This window comes from Mustela lutreola, chromosome 4, assembly GCF_030435805.1.
Source record: "Mustela lutreola isolate mMusLut2 chromosome 4, mMusLut2.pri, whole genome shotgun sequence".
In the NCBI taxonomy this organism is placed as follows: domain Eukaryota; kingdom Metazoa; phylum Chordata; class Mammalia; order Carnivora; family Mustelidae; genus Mustela; species Mustela lutreola.
Genome location: NC_081293.1, coordinates 153,554,372 through 153,572,630, shown reverse-complemented (window position 1 = coordinate 153,572,630; position 18,259 = coordinate 153,554,372). Strand labels below are relative to the sequence as shown.

General features: G+C 50.3%; 3 protein-coding genes and 1 long non-coding RNA gene across 14 annotated transcripts in view; 3 read left to right on the top strand and 1 right to left on the bottom strand.

The window, feature by feature from the left end:
* The window catches only part of HOXA3 (homeobox A3), a 45,776-nt gene extending 42,840 nt beyond the window's left edge, over window positions 1–2,936 (top strand). For all 10 annotated transcript variants that reach the window (XM_059171417.1, XM_059171419.1, XM_059171416.1 and 7 more), the window contains one exon: window positions 1,195–2,936. In XM_059171417.1, the coding sequence (XP_059027400.1) occupies window positions 1,195–2,000 (806 nt within the window). In that variant the 3' untranslated portion in view covers window positions 2,001–2,936. The remainder of the gene's footprint in view (window positions 1–1,194) is intronic.
* A 135-nt stretch (window positions 2,937–3,071) lies between these two features.
* Window positions 3,072–10,623, top strand: HOXA2 (homeobox A2). Its single transcript, XM_059171423.1, has 2 exons — window positions 3,072–7,960; window positions 8,606–10,623. The coding sequence occupies exons 1-2, from the start codon at window positions 7,459–7,461 to the stop codon at window positions 9,343–9,345; spliced, it is 1,242 nt and encodes a 413-aa protein (XP_059027406.1). The 5' UTR covers window positions 3,072–7,458; the 3' UTR covers window positions 9,346–10,623.
* On the bottom strand, window positions 10,167–13,859 carry LOC131829542 (uncharacterized). Its single transcript, XR_009352902.1, has 2 exons — window positions 13,631–13,859; window positions 10,167–10,302 (listed from the first exon to the last, which is right to left on the bottom strand). It is a non-coding gene; the product is annotated as an uncharacterized LOC131829542 (long non-coding RNA).
* A 63-nt stretch (window positions 13,860–13,922) lies between these two features.
* HOXA1 (homeobox A1) lies at window positions 13,923–16,707 on the top strand. Of its 2 annotated transcripts, XM_059171427.1 has the most exons (3): window positions 13,923–14,442; window positions 14,646–14,740; window positions 15,210–15,341. In XM_059171427.1, the coding sequence occupies exons 1-2, from the start codon at window positions 14,098–14,100 to the stop codon at window positions 14,703–14,705; spliced, it is 405 nt and encodes a 134-aa protein (XP_059027410.1). In that variant the 5' UTR covers window positions 13,923–14,097; the 3' UTR covers window positions 14,706–14,740; window positions 15,210–15,341. The 2 variants fall into 2 exon arrangements, with proteins under 2 accessions (XP_059027410.1, XP_059027409.1); XM_059171426.1 differs by having other exon boundaries at window positions 13,923–14,740; window positions 15,210–16,707.
* The last annotated feature ends 1,552 nt before the right edge of the window (window positions 16,708–18,259 follow it).

Below are 18,259 nucleotides of genomic sequence, written 5' to 3'. Positions count from 1 at the left end.
AGAGAGCCCGATGAGGGGCTCAGTCCCAGGACCTTGAGACCATGACCTGAGCAGAAGGCAGAGGCTTAACCCACTGAGCCACCCAGGTGCTCCACAAGTCCTCATTTCTAATGAAACAGTGACATCTACTCCACACTGAAATGTGGCAGGATAAAAGCACACCTAGTCACCATCTAAGTGAGAATTCAAGCTTTGGTTATAAACAGAGCCTATTTTTAAATTTTTGCTCCAGTAGATGGAGTGGCTGCCTTACCTCTGGGAAGGCCTTACTCAGACTTAGTACAATGAAGGCAGCCAAAGATCTCCTGGGGGAGGGGATTTGGACTTGTCATGCTAATAGGAACCACATGGGCCTCCAGGAACTAGACTGAAGGACAGGTCCTGGGTCTTGGGCTTCCCAGCATCTTGGTTACCTTTTCCCTTGCCTTCTCCAGTTGCCAGTACTCTGCTCTAGGCCTCAGCATCTGGGGCCACCCCCCCCCCCCCACACACACACACCAGAGTCTGAGATTTGGGAGTGAGGGGGAAGATAGGAGGGCACAAGATTAGTGTGTGAAAATGGGGAGGCTGCTTGATGACACCAAGAGCCCTAATTTATAAGACCCAGAGTCAGGGGCTGGGTCACCCCACCAGAAATTGGTACTTTCAGTGGGATCTCTTTCTTTGCACACAGAAAGCCTTTCAGAATAGGGCTTCCACTCCACCCATCTCCAGTGGATAGACTAAATAAGTTGTCCAATCCTTCAGTCAGACAGTGAATTAGGGAAAGGTTTATTCAGTGTATTAGGTGCCCCACATTCCGGTTACTGTGAAGGGATTGAACATGGGAGACCCGCCCACAGGGAGCCTAAAGTCTGATAGGCCTGAAGGATCAGTAAATGATTCACAAAGATAATAGCTCCAGGAAGGCAAACTGGGGGTTCTGCTTTTCTTTCCTTACCTCTCCTCCCTTAGGGAAGCTTGTGACTTGCAACTTGACCGAAGGAGGGGCTAGCTACCCAGCTACTGGCACTGTTTCCCCACCAGGACAGAGGAGGGGACCTAGTTCCTCATCCCCTTTTCTGGGCCCTGACAGAGGGATCTTGGTGCCTGGAGCAACTGAGGGGCCTGGAGGAGTCAGGGGCTAGGCGGGGCTTGAGGCAGCCCCTGATGGCTCTCTTCCATTCTCCTTTGCTGTCTCCTCTGTCCTCGCAGGGGAGAGCTGCGCTGGCGACAAGAGCCCGCCTGGGCAGGCGTCGTCCAAACGGGCGCGCACCGCCTACACGAGCGCGCAGCTGGTAGAGCTGGAGAAGGAGTTCCACTTCAACCGCTACCTGTGCCGGCCGCGCCGGGTGGAGATGGCCAACCTGCTGAACCTCACTGAGCGCCAGATCAAGATCTGGTTCCAGAATCGGCGCATGAAGTACAAGAAGGATCAGAAGGGCAAGGGCATGCTGACGTCATCAGGGGGCCAGTCCCCAAGTCGCAGCCCCGTCCCCCCTGGCGCAGGCGGCTATCTGAACTCTATGCATTCGCTGGTCAACAGCGTCCCGTATGAGCCCCAGTCGCCCCCGCCTTTCTCCAAGCCTCCCCAGGGCTCCTATGGGCTGCCCCCCGCCTCCTACCCCGCACCCCTGCCAAGCTGCGCGCCCCCACCGCCCCCACAGAAGCGCTACACCGCGGCGGGGGCAGGAGCGGGGGGTACACCCGACTATGACCCACACGCGCATGGCCTGCAGGGCAACGGCAGCTATGGGACCCCACACTTACAGGGAAGCCCCGTCTTCGTGGGGGGCAGCTATGTGGAGCCCATGAGCAACTCTGGGCCTGCCCTTTTTGGCCTAACTCACCTCCCCCACGCCGCCTCTGCAGCCATGGACTACGGGGGAGCTGGGCCGCTGGGCAGCGGCCACCATCACGGGCCCGGGCCAGGGGAGCCGCACCCCACCTATACGGACCTTACCGCCCACCATCCTTCTCAGGGAAGAATTCAGGAAGCCCCCAAGCTCACCCACCTGTGATGGTGGGCTCGGGGCTGCGCGCCAGGAGAGTCCCTCTGCCCCCACCTTTCTTCTACGTTTACTTTTTTTTGGTTTGGTTTTAAAGTTCTTCTTGCCCTCCCTTTTTTCTCCTCCGCCCCGTCTACCCCCCACCCCCACCCCTTTTTGTTTTCTTTGGTAACGCGTTTTTATAGTTTATGTGACGTAGCAATCTTGGTTGCTGGAATGGCTGTCAGTATCAGTAGCGATGTTTATCTCCTCCCACCCCTCGCTCGGCCGCGAGCCCTGCACCCTTTACCTTCTCTATTCTTTGAACAGAAACAGGGTATATGAACAAATTTTCTAGCCGAGTTCTTCAATGTGAATTTGTTCGTACATTATGGCTCCCGAGGGGAAGCAGATACTTTTTTTTTTTTAATTTTTAGTTTTTTTTTTTTTAATTGCACTTCTTGTAAAGAGCGAGAAAAAAATCAAAGGCGCTTTGAAACAGGGGCTCCCTGTGCAAGGATGACTAAGTGTACGTCTTTCCGTGTGTGTATGCTGGTGAACAGTCAGATTTATTTATATTTTTTTTGCAAGCATTGAATAATCTAAGTTTTAAATATTATTTATCCCCATCCGTTCGTATTTATATTAAAGAAATTCTGTACCCTGATTGTTCAGAAGGTTTCTTGGGCCTTTTGTTCAATAGTGTATTGGCGTACATAGAAAAAAAAATTTTTATTTGAAAGGAAAATATAATTCCTTTATAAAAACGGTAATGATGCAATAATACCAGAGAGGATCCAGCTTTTGAAAACAGTGATTTAGGATTGTAACATCCGGCGAAACTGAAAAAAAAAAAAATCTGTAAACGTGAAAAATGCTAGATTTGTTTTGAGAGTTCTACATTCCTTGCTGCTCACATTCTGAGAAACTAAACAAAAAATAAATAAATAAAGTTTTTATTCTGAATAATATCCGTGTTCAGAAGGGGTTCTTTGGCCGAAGATGGGGGTCTGCGTGGAATTAAGACAGAGGCGAAGTGGCTGAACAGGCCGCGGCAAGCCTTCCAGCTCCGGGAGTGCGGCCTGGCCAGGCAGCTCGCCTGGGAGCATGGCGAATTCTTGGGAAGGCTGCAGGAGCTCCCGGAGGCGGGCAGTTCTGGAAAGGCCGAGCGCCAGCCCGCTGGGCTGCCTGATTCCCAGCTGCCGCGGAGGGGCCTGCGCGGCCCCGCAGGGGCTGCGAGCTGCTGATTGCGGGACAAACAAAAGGCAGCCGGCCTGAAGCGGGGCGGGGACGCACAGGTGCCTGAGCGGCCCCGCTGGGGAGTAAGGCAGGGATGTCTTCTCCAAGATCTTCCTCCAGGTCAAAGCGGACCAGCCAATGCTTGAACCCTGGGAATCATGAGCCATGCAGAGGATGCAGAGCATTTTCTGGAGCAAACGGACTCTCTGTGGATGCTCTTCAGTCTCTTATCGCTCCAAGAGGAGAGAATGACTCTTAAAATCGCCACTGGAGCTAGGAGGCTCGAAGGAGACAGAGCTTCACCCAGGTATCCAGCAGAAGAAAGGCTGAACTCCCAGGAGCCTCCCCAAGCCCTTCCTGGACTGCTGGCGTCCCAGCTTCTTCTTCATCCCGGAATTTAGGATTTGGCATCCCCTGGATTTATTTCCTCTCCTTCATCCCTCCTCACTCTCCTTTTATGGCCCCGGGGAGGAGGAGAAAGAAAGGAGATTGGTATCTTTCTAATAAAAATGCAATTTTATAAGTACTTCTTTCATTTGATGCTGCAGGAGCTAAACATTACATTTCTACTCCTGGATTGGAGATAGGGCTGCCAGCTCACTGGCTGGCAGACCAAAAGCAGGCACAGGAAAGGGAAATATTTTTATTTTTATATTAAAGAATTGCTTGGAGAAGGAACCAAATTCAGAAAGTGAAAACCTCAGGACTGTATCCCCATCAACATTCCCTTTCTAAATTGGAAGTGAGAAACCACCTGCGTCTCGGATCAGAAGCATCTGATGTGAGAAATAAATCCTCCTTCTCCCTGGATTGTATCTTTCAGAGACGGAGATGAAAAATGTCGCCATTTTGTTTGCAATCCAAAATATCCATCATCATGGCCTCTATCTTTCCCCTGAGAAGCTCCCTCAGATGATCTTTAGAAATAGGCCCTGGAGCCATTTTGGGGTATCTCCTGGGTCCACAGAAGCTGCTTTAAGGGGACCTACTCACATTTTAAGAAAAAGAAAAATGCTCGGAAGATGCAAAGCCAGGGAGCTGTAGAGATCTGGGTGTTTCTCTCACAGCCAGAGATGCTTCTCCCACATCTGTCTGGAGCTCTTGAGACACATACATGTTTTTCTGGATTTTTAAAGAGCTTGGGTTATGGAAGGAATAGATTTGCTCCCCACCCCACCCCAACCTCCCTGCCAAAATATGGCGCACCTCAGAAATGCAGAGGCTGGAAATCCAGTCTTTGTGAGGACTGGAGCTTCCGCTGTTTTGGGTTGTTCAGATCTGAACTGAACAGGCTAAGCAACCACAGAAGTCTTTCTATGAGTAATAATTTTACAGACATATATAAAATTACCTGGCAAAATAAGGAACAGCGGAGATAGAGTGTGAGGGAGAGAGAGAGAGAGAGAGAGAGAGAACGAGCTAGCCAGCGCTATCCGTTCACAGAGGAAAATCTTTCGGAGACACCACTGTTTGAACCCATTTCTAAAATCTACCGTTTAGCTGAGAGGCGACTGGTTTGGAGGCATCCTCCTTCCCTCAGGGCACGGATTTTTAAATGAGATTCCAGTATGATTTCCCATATCTTAGCAGTCAAAACATTCATTTTAGGTTTCAAAGAAAAAAAATATTGATCTCACCTTCAGCTTCTAAGATATTAAAAATAAGTCCTTATTGAAATATTCCTGAGTTAAAGTAATAGATTTGGGGAAGATTTCAGTGTTGAATGGTCAAAGAAAAGGGTTTGCTTCCAGATGGTATTTGAATTAAGGCCGCTGAGGCGAGCAGAAAGCTCTCACCCACGCAGCCCCTGACAAAGCCTCAGCGATATGGGGGCAGCGCTGTTCCCTCTCCTTAACTCCCCCTCCCCTCAACCCCTCAATATTATTTCTGTAACAACAAATGCCAAAGCCACTATCCCAGAATGTGCAAAAGCACCTTTCCTAAAAGCCGCCTTATAACTCTTCCTGCTGCCAAAAAGATCTTTAAAAAGACTAGTTTTCCTTGTTTACTTGCGTTTCCTGCTCTCCTCTTTGCTCGGCCACATTTGATCTTGGAAAGAGCTCGAAGCTGAAATGTGTTCTTAAGGGCCAGAAGCTGTCAAGGCTTTTGGTGAGCAAGATTGATCGCACCCAGACTTCCTTCAGAGCTTTGTTTGGAATAAAAGCAAGAAAACTGAAAAACCTCACATTTTCCAAAATAGCATCTCTATCTGTAAGGCGATGCTCTGGGCTAGTCAATGATGGAGGCCACTTTATATCTAATTTCTACCCAAGCCCCCTTTGATGCCGGCCTCAGAAATGGAGTCCTAGCCTTGTGCCGCGGTTGGCCTTTCTTGTTTTCCGCGTAGATTTCTTTCCCCCACCAACCTCTCTCTCCCTGGCCATCAGAATGATTTATTTTCCTGCCACGGATGCCTGCCGGCCTGGGGGAGTCTGATCACTTGGTCCATTTCAAAGGAAGCAAAAGCGAATCTTCATCCTCAGGGTCTGAGGGAAAAGAGATACCTTCAGATTTCTCTCTCAGCCTCTTCCCCTCTTTCTGGCTCGGTGGATTTTTAAAAAGTTATTGTTTGGTACCCAAAGGTGTTATCTTTTGAAACCTCCAGCACAGTCCAAGATGCCCTCAGTCTCAAGTCTCCGAATTGGAAAAAAAGAAAGCGTGAATAGAGAATAGAGAACCTTTATAATTCCTCCTGAGGTTGCCCTCTCTCACCTGCGGTACTGTTTCCCGCAGCAGAACCTGAGTGCAAACATCCCAGGTGGCCAAGGAGCAGAAAGGTGCAGGAGACAATCTGGGATGCCAGGGAGCACGTTTTGCATCTGAACCCAGAAGCCCACAATCAGAGCTACAAGGACCAGGAGAAGAAGGAGAGAAAAAGAAAAAGAGAGAGAGAGAGAGAGAAAGGAACAAGCGCCTTCTCCCTCCCTGCTGCTAACTTCCAACAGACTTCCTGGAAATCAGAAATACTCACCGCACCCGAGCCCTACGGGTATGAAACCCAGAATGCCAGGAGCCGCAGGAGCCTGCTCCAGGTGGCACTGCTTTGGGTGGCCGCCGCCCTGGCTACAGGGATTTGGACACATGGACCTGGGGTTGTTGTCTTGCTTGGCACATGCATCTATCTTTCTCGAGCCACTCTTGAAAAGTTGATGGCACAGGAAGGCTGGGAAGCTTCGAGAGCCGCCTCCCGTCTTCCGCTTCCCTCTGGAGCCAGATGCATAGCTGCCGTGGAAAAGCCGGCTAACAATGGGCCAGGGTCCGGGTCCGAGGGCGCGGACTCCGAGCTGGGCTTTGGAGGGGGGGTGGTGAGGGCATGCGGGAGGGGTTTGGGGAAGGAGAGATGGATAGAAGTGAGAGGGAAGAGGAGAGGGGAGAAGAGGGAAAAAGAAGAAAAGAGGGAAAGACGGAGAGGAAGGAAAACAGATCACTTCCGAGATCCAGAAACTGGTTTTAGAAAAGGCGGAGGAGGAAAAGGAAATAAAAGAGGGGAGACCCCCAAAATGAACCCTCTCTTTTCTGTGTCTCCTCTCTCTTCTCTCTCTCTCTCTCTCTTCCCTCTCCTTCTCTCCCTCCCTCCCTCCCTCCTTCCCTCTTCCCTCTCTCTTTCTTCTCCCGGTCTCATCTCCCCTCTCCCTCTGCTCCTTCCTCCTGCCTTAGCAGAACTTATGTGGCTGGGATGCGGGGCTCTCGGGTGTCAAAACTTTGAAGATTAATGGATTACTTTGTTAATGACTGCAGGCGTCAGACTGAGGTGCTTAAATGATTTGTGAGGTGCGAGGCGTCTTCCCGACAGTCCCAAACAATGCGCGGAGTGTGCGGGGGAGGCAGAGGGCGGCCGCCGGCGGGCCCGGCAGCAGGGCTCACACTCGCACACACTCACACTCCACACACTACCAGACGCACACACCAGATCTGTGCTAATCAGGAGGCAGGAAGGCACCCTCGCCCCCACGCACTCCCGGGCATCCCCACCCACACCCACATATATGTATTTTTGCCCTGAAAAAAGTGTAAATAAAGCCTCGCTGGCCCCCAATGAGGCGTTCCTTCCCGACTTTTTTGGATCAATCAAACAGACAGTGGCTTCTTTTGATTAAAGCCCAAATTGTCATTGGGCAGAAGCAATCATGTGACAGCCAATTCGGTCCAATTTCAACCTTGTCTCCATGAATTCAATAGTTTAATAGTAGCGCGGTCCCCATACGGCTGTAATCAGTGAATTAGAAAAAAAACACCCCAGCAGCGATCTTCTATGATAGATTTTTTTTTTCCCTCTGCTCTCGCCTTTTTCCTGGGCCTTGCCCCCCCAAAGCCCCTCCAGAAGAGGGAACTTTTTCTCCGAGGGGGCTCCAAGGAGAAGGCCATGAATTACGAATTTGAGCGAGAGATTGGTTTTATCAATAGCCAGCCGTCGCTCGCTGAGTGCCTGACATCTTTTCCCCCTGTCGCTGATACATTTCAAAGTTCATCAATCAAGACCTCGACGCTTTCACACTCGACACTGATTCCTCCTCCTTTTGAGCAGACCATTCCCAGCCTGAACCCGGGCAGTCACCCTCGCCACGGCGCTGGCGGCCGCCCCAAGCCGAGCCCCGCGGGCAGCCGCGGCAGCCCAGTGCCCGCCGGCGCCCTGCAGCCGCCCGAGTACCCCTGGATGAAGGAGAAGAAGGCGGCCAAGAAAACCGCGCTGCCGCCCGCCTCTGCCGCCGCCGCCGCCGCCGCCGCCACCGGCCCTGCCTGCCTCAGCCACAAAGGTCAGTCCAGAGACTTGGCCCCAGGTCCCGGGACCCTTTTCCCCTTCTGGGCTGCCCGGGGAGCGGTTATGGGGGAGGGGAGCGTGGGCTGGGAGAGAAGGGGGAGAGAGAGGGAGAGATGCTTGGCTGCCTTCCCTTCCCCTGTGGGCTCAGGAGTGGGTTTGATGGAGAGAAAAGGGATCCTGCGCTGCACAATGAGACATATATATATTTTTAAGAAAGGGGGGGAAACTTTCCCTAACTTGTGTAACGTGGGATGATTTATTTGAGTTGGAACTGACCTCCTCTTGTCTAGTTGTCCTAGAGTTTGGCTTTTTGACAGTAATGAAGAGTGATAGATCGCTCTTGCTCAGCTAAGCAGCTGATGCATTAATTATAAATTGTGGTGTGGCTAATATAAAGTTTGCTCCCGGATGGAGAGGTTGGGGGGAGCCACAGGCAGGAATCTGATGGAGGTGGAAGAGATGGGGTCTCCCTCGGTTGGGCTCCCAGGAAAGGCAGCACAATAGCTCTACTGCATCCAGGGGCGGCCATTTTGTTGCAGTTGATCTTTTCTGCTATATTTATTCTCCAGTGGAATAACCCCGCTCAGACCCCTCCACCTCCAACTGTGCGTGTGTCTCTTGTTGGTTTCCCTTTCCGCAGAATCCCTGGAAATCGCCGATGGCAGCGGCGGGGGCTCGAGGCGCCTGAGAACTGCTTACACCAACACGCAGCTTTTAGAGCTGGAAAAAGAATTTCATTTCAACAAGTACCTTTGCAGACCCCGAAGGGTGGAAATTGCAGCACTGCTGGATTTGACTGAGAGACAAGTGAAAGTGTGGTTTCAGAACCGGAGGATGAAGCACAAGAGGCAGACCCAGTGCAAGGAGAACCAAAACAGCGAAGGGAAATTTAAAAGCCTGGAAGACTCTGAGAAAGTGGAGGAGGACGAGGAGGAGAAGTCGCTCTTTGAGCAAGCCCTCAGCGTCTCCGGGGCCCTTCTGGAGAGGGAAGGTTACACTTTTCAGCAAAATGCCCTCTCTCAGCAGCAGGCTCCCAATGGACACAATGGCGACTCCCAAAGTTTCCCAGTTTCGCCTCTAACCAGCAATGAGAAAAATCTGAAACATTTTCAGCACCAGTCACCCACTGTTTCTAACTGCTTGTCAACAATGGGCCAGAACTGTGGCTCTGGCCTAAACAATGACAGTCCCGAGGCCCTCGAGGTCCCCTCTTTGCAGGACTTTAACGTTTTTTCCACAGATTCCTGCCTGCAGCTTTCAGATGCTGTCTCGCCCAGTTTGCCAGGTTCCCTGGACAGTCCCGTAGATATTTCAGCTGACAGCTTTGACTTTTTTACAGACACACTCACCACAATCGACTTGCAGCATCTGAATTACTAAAAACATTAAAGCAAAACAAAGCATCACAAAACAAAAACCCCTTTGACCAGGTGGTTTGGCCTTCTTTTATTCCGAGAGAGTTGATTTTTATTTTCTTTTCTTCTTGACCTACCCTCTCTGTCCTCTAAATGTGGAAGATTTTCTGTTTAGTGAGTCTCCTGGTCCAGTTTCAGAGCCATCTTTTACAGATTATTTTGGAGTTTTAGTTGTTCTAAATTGAATCCAACTACCCTCTATGTGATTTTCTGAAAGCAATATATGAGGCCTGCAAGAAAGTGATCATATAATTGTATCTTCACTTTCTTTTTATTTTTGTATTACCTTAGGATGCATTGTCATGAGTATTTTTGGTAGAATAAATTCTCCTTTGCTATAAGTAGCTTTCTTATTTTTTTTCTCCCCCCCCTCTTTCTCAAGGCTCATAACGGTTTCTTTTTCCTCCTTTAGTCTAACTTGGTAAATAAAATTCTGGTCACAATTCATCTTCTTTTTTCAATTTTAATATATTTATTAAGGGGGCATGTTCAAAGTCTTCAATAGACACCAACGAAAAGAAAGCCAGAAAATGGTTAGGACTTCCAAGAAGTATTTTTCTTTTTCTTTTTTTTTCTTTCTTTTTAAAGGGAATGGATTTGGTTTTTTAGTGTAGAGGTTCAAGCCATAGATTTAAATTGGTAATAGAAGCGGGATTGGGCAGCCTCAGAGTTGGGCCAAGCCCAAGCCTTTGAAAGTGGAGAAATAAAGTGCCTACAGAAACCCCAACTCCAGGAAGGAGAAACATGGAGTTTCTTTAACAAGCTACCAGTCTTCAGGTCAATAACTAAGTTATCAACAATTCATTTATTTATACACATTTGTTTCAAACATCTACATTCCAACCCCTCCCCCACAATCCCGGAAACATTTTCAGTGTGTTTGATTAGTCTCCCAGCTGCTGATGGGTCCAGGCAAACAGACCTAAAAGGTAGAGAAAAACAAAAACAAAACAAAACAATGGTTACTGGCTGGAAAATGCACTTCAGAAAGGGTTCTTTCCAATCCTCTGGTTCAGTCATTCTAGGATTCTTTTTTCAGGGATAGAAAAATCAATATTTCATTCTTAAATCTGTTTACATGACAAATAATGGATCATTAAAGCTGTGAAGTCAGGTTACCAAGTTGAGATTTAAAATGGAGAGTTTCTGCGCCCCAGGTTATAAATTAACCCAGTTTCTAGAGAGAGAAGGAGAAAAAGCACTTTAAATGAAATATCAATAAAATGTGATCTAGGGCACGTTACTGGGTTGTTCTGTTTTTTTTTTCCCCCTTCTTACATATCCCCATGCTGTTTTTTTTCCCTCCCTGAGCTCTGCTGTGATCGCTACTAACTTACCGTGAGAAAACGCAGCCTGTAAGCAACATGTGCAGGGGGGCGGGTTGATTTAGGAACCCGGCTCTTAAAAGCTAAGGCTTGGAAGTTACGCTGAAATCGCGGTCTTTCTCCATGGGTTTGCACCCTACCTTTCTCCAGCCCCTTGCCCCCTAAATCCTGGCAGCGGCGGAGGCGTGTGAGGACCCGGGCGGGTCTCCAGCCCCAGGCGCGGATTTGAGCAGAGCGGCCCGGGCCGCAGCCAGGGCTGCGCCGCTGCTGTTTGCGATTCGTCCTACGCTCATAAATCAAACGCTTTCTATGAATGAGAATGTCATCAAAGAGATCAATTGCAGGAACACATGCACAAATAAAAACCCTCTTACGTATTTGCCCGGGATCCCCGTCCGAAAGCATTAAGTTAGAAGGCGTTTAGTCATAATTCATTTTTATTGCTCTTTTAAAACAACAGCTTGGCTGAGCTGCGGATGCCATGAACAGCTCCGGGCCTCGGCGGCGTTTTGTCTCCTCCTTGCTCCTTCCCTTTCTAGTAGAAGAGCCCTGAAAGAGGCACTTTGAGGCTAGCAAGCCGCTCGCGGGCCATCATTTAAATAGTAACCGAGCTCTCCTTTCGCCCACTCTCCCAGGGCATTTATAGAGACTTTTGCACGAGTCGTGGGGCGCTGGCCTACACGCTCAAAAAACCAGGGTCTTGTACAAGGCGGTATGAACCCCGGGGTTTCGTGAGGGTGGGGAAAGCACGGAGCTACGGAAGCCTCACGGGCTCGAGGCCAGACTAAACTGCCTTTGTAAGCAACACCGGGAGAGCAGCGCTCTGGGCGGCCAGCCGGGGCGGAGCAGGCTCGGCTTCAGGAGTCTGGCCTGCCGGGAGCCGGGAGCAGTGCGCGGAGGTGGATCGGTCGCCGGCCCGAGTCCTTGCGGGCTTACGTGCAAGCGCATGCATGTGGTCCCAAGAAACACACTCCCTCCCGTGCTGGCGCGGGAATGAGGCCGGGAGGGAGGAAGAGAAGTGGAAGGAGTGGAGCGCCGAGGCCGAGAACTAGCAGAGGAAGGAGAGCGGTTGAGGCCCCTGGCGGCTTTGTGGCTCAAGTCCTGCGGCGAAGGGGGTTGCGCGAACCCAGGCTGTTCAGAAGCCAACAAAGGGACAAGAATGAGGCCAGGGGAAAGAACGTCCTTTGGTTCGGAAAGCTGATCGTCCGCAATGCCTACACCGACCCTCTCACGTCCTACCTCCTCCTCTACAGGAGCCCCTTCTCTCCCACCGTTGGAAGTCTGGAGCACCCAAGGAAGCCGCCTCCAGGAAGGCCGCCTTTCCTTTTCCCTTCCTGAAGATGAACATCCCCAGGTGCTGAAATTGGGGCAGGAATTCCTTTCCTATCCCTGCTCTCTCTTAACCGTGGTTGGGGATGGGTCAAAGGTCACAGAAAAATACCGTTTCGAAAGAAAATGTTTGGGGGTAAATGCTTCTTTGCTACTGAGGGACAAGAGTTCCCCTTATGGGTGGGGGCAGGTTGGGGGGAGGGAGACTTCTGTTTGTGGAAAACAGAATGCAGAAAGGTTGACTAACATTTGAAATGTGCATGCCTCAAGCAAAACTTCCTTCTTCTAACTGGGGAGGGAAAGCTAGAGGGGAGTGGGAACCCCATCCTCAGATAAATTTTATCTGTCCGATTCTGATGTGGTAAACATGGTCAGGGAAAAATCTATACTGCATCGCCTGCAAAGCTTCTTGTATGATCTCTGGATTTCTTTTACCTAAGAATGCATCAATTCTCGGTCTCAGTTCGGCATTTTCTCTCTACAAGCCAAGGGTTGACACGAAACCCAATAGTAAACAGCAATTAACGACCCCGTCAGCATCAGGGTAGGATGAAGGTGATGGAGAACAGGACCCCTGGCCTGGGATGACGCTCAGATTTGCACGCGTCTCTCTAGGGAAAGACTTGAAGGTTCGCACAAGGAACTACACAGTCAGTTACAAAGGGGAGGAGGTGTTGTTGGGGAAGAAGAAAATATCCCGTCCACCATCAGCCATCTGTCCACCGCCCCTCCCACCTGCCAGCCCCTACCCACTTCAGACGTGGAGTAGAATGGGGGGGGGGGCGGCGGCTAGTGGATAAAGGAAACCCTACCACTCCTAACATTCCCCCTCCAGAAAGCGAGCACCATTGCTGGGGGGGGGGGGTGTCCAGTGTATTTTGTTGGGCTGTGGTCTCGCCCTTTGAGGCCCTAGCCGGAGCGCGCAGGCTCCTGGATCCCAGGGAGCCGGCAGATGGCCTGCAACGCGCCGCCCGGCCCCCACGCTGGCCACGTCCGCTAGCGTCATCTTTCTCCCCCGCCTCCTACCCTTCAAAATCCAGCCGCCGAGCAGCTCCGGATCCCGTAGGGCTGGTTCCCGGAGCAAAGCTGAGTGGGGAGGAGAAAGGGGCGGAGAGCGAGGAGAGAGGGAGGGCGAAGAGCACGGCCACCCCCGGCCTTTTCCGGCAAGCTTAACTACTACCAATCCCCCGCTCCCGAGCGTCGAATTACAGAACCTCCACATTGCCTTGCTAATAATCGGTTGGGGTGGGGGGAGTAGGCTTCGGAGACCCTCCTTGGAGAAGGGAAGTTTTTGTTTTGTTTTGTTTTCCCCTTGTCCCCCGCACGCCCACCCGGGATTCTCCAGGCAATCCTCTGCGCACTTCCCTCTCCCTGCGGAGCTTGGAGAGCTGGTGGCCTGGCCTCGTCCTACTCCACTGTCCTCTGCGCGCCTTACTGCCCCGGCACCACAGCAGGGACTGTGTAGTGAAAGCGCCCGGGGAGCTACCCTTCCTGCTCCGCGCACTGCGGGCTCGGAACCTGAGCTAGTGGCAGACCAGCGAGCTCTGGCCCACTGATTCCCGACCCAAGAGAGACGGAGCCCTCTTCCCTTCTCACCTCTTGCCAGTTCATCTCTCATTGCGCGGTGGGGAGGGGGCGGAGACGAGGATGGCTCCCAGCCCCCACCTCCCGGAGGGGGGGAGAGCGGAGTCGGCGCGCGCAGAGGGTGTCTTCTGCTCCCCTTCGGCCCAGAGCTCCGAAATCTGCCCTTGCAGCCGCCGCAGATGCTGCCGCCGCCTGGGCTGCCTGGGGGGGCGACTGCGCGTCACCTAGACTGAGGAGCGCCGGGGATTTAAATGCCACTGAAACGGTGATCCATCACCGCGGGAGCCAGCAAACTTTCGCAGGAGGCTCCGCCATTGGCTGACTTAGTCACGTGCCCCTCCCCTTGCGCCCTCCGCCCTCGCGCCCCCCCTCTTGTGCACTGTACATTCATATCATTTTTCTTCTCCGGCCCCATGGAGGAAGTGAGAAAGTTGGCACGGTCACCCAGGGCTTCGCAGGACCCCGTCCCTCAGTGACAGATGGACAATGCAAGAATGAGCTCCTTCCTGGAATACCCTATCCTCAGCGGTGGCGACTCAGGGACCTGCTCAGCTCGAGCCTACCCTTCCGACCATGGAATTACAACTTTCCAGTCGTGCGCGGTCAGTGCTAACAGCTGTGGCGGCGACGACCGCTTCCTAGTGGGCAGGGGGGTGCAGATCAGCCCGCCCCACCACCACCACCATCACCACCCCCAACCGGCCACCTACCAGACTCCCGGGAACCTGGGGGTGTCCTACTCCCATTCGAGTTGTGGTCCAAGCTACAGCGCGCAGAACTTCGGCGCGCCTTACAGCTCTTACGCGTTAAATCAGGAAGCAGAAGTAAGTGGTGGGTACCCCTCGTGCGCTCCCGCAGTTTACTCTGGAAATCTCTCATCTCCCATGGTCCAGCATCACCACCACCACCAGGGTTATGCTGGGGGCGCGGTGGGCTCGCCTCAGTACATTCACCACTCATATGGACAAGAGCACCAGAGCCTGGCCCTGGCCACGTATAATAACTCCTTGTCCCCTCTCCACGCCAGCCACCAAGAAGCCTGTCGCTCCCCTACATCAGAGACCTCTTCTCCAGCGCAGACCTTTGACTGGATGAAAGTCAAAAGAAACCCTCCCAAAACAGGTCAGTCTTGCCATTCCTTGCATGTTCCTTAATGGTTCTGGAAGGACCCTGTTTGCTTAGTTGCCAAGGAAAATTAATACTTAAAACAACAACAACAAACAAAACTTCTTGCTTCCCACCGGTGTTGTTCTGTGTGGAGAGATTGCCCAGGTGTGTGGGGCAGAGGAGCATCTGGGATTGTTGTGTTTCTCAAAGGGCTGAGTTCTTAGAGGTTCTGGAGTAGGAAGTGGGTAGAGGTGTGTGGGTGGTGGTGGTGTGTGGTTCCGTTAATATCTCCAGCCTCCATTAATGGTTGACTTTGGATTAACACTTTACACCTCATCAGTCACCCAGCCCAGTTTCTGTGGCGAAATTCTCTTTACCTCTTTACCCTCTTTACCTGAATGTTGCTCTGGAGCGTGTAGGAAATCTTCTATGCATTGTAAAAATGTTTACCCTTCTCTCTCATCGCTCCCCACCATGCCCGCAGGGAAAGTTGGAGAGTATGGCTTCGTGGGTCAACCCAATGCAGTGCGCACCAACTTCACCACCAAGCAGCTCACTGAGCTGGAAAAGGAGTTCCACTTCAATAAGTACCTGACGCGGGCCCGTAGGGTGGAGATTGCTGCATCCCTGCAGCTCAATGAGACCCAGGTGAAGATCTGGTTCCAGAACCGCCGGATGAAGCAGAAGAAACGAGAGAAGGAGGGCCTCTTGCCCATCTCTCCTGCCACCCCGCCAGGAAGTGAGGAGAAGGCTGAGGAATCCTCAGAGAAGTCCAGCTCTTCGCCCTGCATTCCTTCCCCGGGATCTTCTACCTCAGACACTCTGACTACCTCCCACTGAGGCCCACCCAGCCCCAGACTCCACAGCCCAGGCTACTCTGAGAGCTGGAGACTTCTTACCCAAAGCACATTCTTAGCTTATCTTCCTTTCCATTTACAGTCTCTTTCTTCCTTTCTGATCCTATCTGGGAAGCTCCTGGCCAGGATAATGTGTTTCCAGAGAATTCTAGATTAGAGGCTTGATTGGGTGTGTGTGCTAACTCCTTGATGAAGAGTAGGTGCCATAATTAATTTTTTGACAGCCCCAACACCCTTCCCTACTTTTAGAAGAATCCATTCCTTTCAGATGTCCTTTGGAGTATAGTCTCCTTTGCCAGCAGAAACATGTCAGAAGAAGGCCTTTTACCTGCCTGTATATTTACAGTTCTCCCCTACTTTGCCCTTAAAGTAGGAGAGAAAGGAGAGTCCAGGAGCTCATAAAGAAGAGCTGCACTATGAGCGTGTTTACACAATTAATTCATCCTTTTATTTAATTCAATTTCATGTGTGTGTTTGCTGGTTGTAAATACTTTGTCCTGAGAGATTTATCTTTATACAGATTTTCTAGAAATGTTTAGATTAAGTGACTAAAACAGGGTGGGTAACTCAAAGCTGGTACAATTTTATATGTGATTATGGGTTAAAGAATAAAATTGCTCACTTAAACTCAGTCAGATGCCTCAGAGGGTAGCCTGCATTTGTTCTTTCAGTGAGTTAAGAAGGCCTACAGAACACAAGGTTCAAAAACCTTGCTTCCTGTGCTAAGTCTCTCCCCATCCCCACCCCTTGATTGTTTCTCTGCCCACACTCTATTTAAAATTTGTGCTGGATTATTCAGAACCTAGAGGTATTATTCAAAGCAGCTTCTCCCTTCCACAGTTATCTTAGCTGGATATGATGTATTTTCAGCTCAACTGTTAATGTGATGGATGGCACAATGAATGTATATTTTGTGTGATTCGTGAATAGTCTTTTGCATGTCGCACAATGTTTTGATGTCCCTAAAGCCCCACACTGAGTTATATCAGTTATTCTTTGTGAGCCTATGATATTCCCCCTTTCCTGTACAATCATGAACAGCTCTGAGATCCTGGAGTAATATGATCCAGAGCAGAGTTTACGGGTCTTAAGATGTCTGTAATAAATATATTCAAGTTTCACATATGCTTAAGCATCCCTGTATTTGGCTTGGCTACAATTTGTTGGTTCCAACAATGTTGGTTCATTTCACATGGGTGGTGGGGGGGAGGCTGGTGTGTACTTTCAGAGGTGAGCCTTTTCTTGAAAAAACGTAAATGCTTTCCATTGTGAAGCTGAAATTTCCCCTATGCGTGTCATAGCACCTAGCTAATGCCTATTTAATAGGTTGATTTTCTTTAAAATAACAATAGTTCCTTTATTAAATAATCCAAGTTCATAATGGAAAAAAATGAATGGTGAAGAAATTTATGAAGCGGATCTATTTTTGAAACAAACATGGATACTTCCTGGGTCAAGTGCTAACCTTTTCACCTCCAACTGAATGTTGACATATATATAAACAGAACTCCCTTCAAAAGCCCAAACTCTTCAGTCCGTCTTTCCTCACATCAGTGAACCAAGAGCTAAGAGATTCACATTTAATGAGCTCCAGTATAAAGCTGAGGATGAGGCCTCCACCTCACCCCTTTTCTTTTTCGGCTTGTCAGGCAGTGTTCCAGTATATTCCACCCTTTAAACTGAGCATGGTCTGTTTTCAGAAGCCTGCTGCATCTCTCCTCCCATCCCTCCTGTCAATGTCCATCCCTTCCTGCCACTCTCTACATGTCCTGCCTCCTGCCCACCCACTCTGGGTTACACATCTCACTCCCATCAGATTCAGCTTTGATGTTATAGCCAGCATGGCCATAATGGGTCTGCTCTAACCCATAACCCAGTTCTAATCCCCTAACCCAGGAAAAAAGTTTTTATTTTCTTCTCCGGGCTCAAAAGATTCTTCCAGGTGAACTTCTGAAAGCTGCCCTGAAGTCTTTCGATGTTCAAGTAGCTTCCAACTGAGGCAAGTGTCTGCTCTTTAACAGAGGAAGCCAGCAAATTAAAGTTCAAAATGGCTCTTCTCCCAGACCTCTTACCACTTTTCCTTTACCATCACACATTTTCAGAGGCTTTAATTTAGCTCCAAGGGTAGAGGAGAAATACAACATCACAAATACAGGCGTACGACTTCCTTCCTCTCTAAAGCGGGTTTTACAAAGGATGGGCTGGCAGAGGGAGGAGAAAGCCTACAAAAACTTGCAGGCCTCCTAGAGCACCCAGGAGATTTCCTGTACTTCTGTCAAAGGGGGCAAGCCTGGACTTTGCAAGCGCAGTTGCTGCGGCCATATCAAGGGCACCCGCTGCCCTCCCCTTGGCTCTGGGATCCTGGGCTCTGGGGTTGCCTCTGAAAGACTCAAGTGGATGGAGGAGAACTTCAAAGTCGGCCAACTCTTTCTTTCATTTCCCACCCTGGCCTTATACAGTATCTTTTGTTTATTAGTGTAAGGCCACACAGCAAAACAGATGGCTGGTTTCCAAATTCTTTAATGTGTTAAAGTGTCATTTGCATGCCATTGCCGTGATTTCAATATCTAAAAGCAGGGTCGGACCCGCTGGAATCCTGGAGATTCTAGTCTTCAAGGTACTGGTTTTAATGTAGCTGAGAAAGCGGAGAACAATAAATTATGGCTTAACATCCAAA

Coding starts and splice junctions, on each gene's coding strand:
- HOXA2 (XM_059171423.1), top strand. CDS start 7,459: ATGATAGATTTTTTTTTTCCCTCTGCTCTCGCCTTTTTCCTGGGCCTT. Junction 7,961..8,605: donor TGCCTGCCTCAGCCACAAAG/GTCAGTCCAGAG, acceptor CCCTTTCCGCAG/AATCCCTGGAAATCGCCGAT.
- HOXA1 (XM_059171426.1), top strand. CDS start 14,098: ATGGACAATGCAAGAATGAGCTCCTTCCTGGAATACCCTATCCTCAGC. Junction 14,741..15,209: donor AAGAAACCCTCCCAAAACAG/GTCAGTCTTGCC, acceptor CCATGCCCGCAG/GGAAAGTTGGAGAGTATGGC.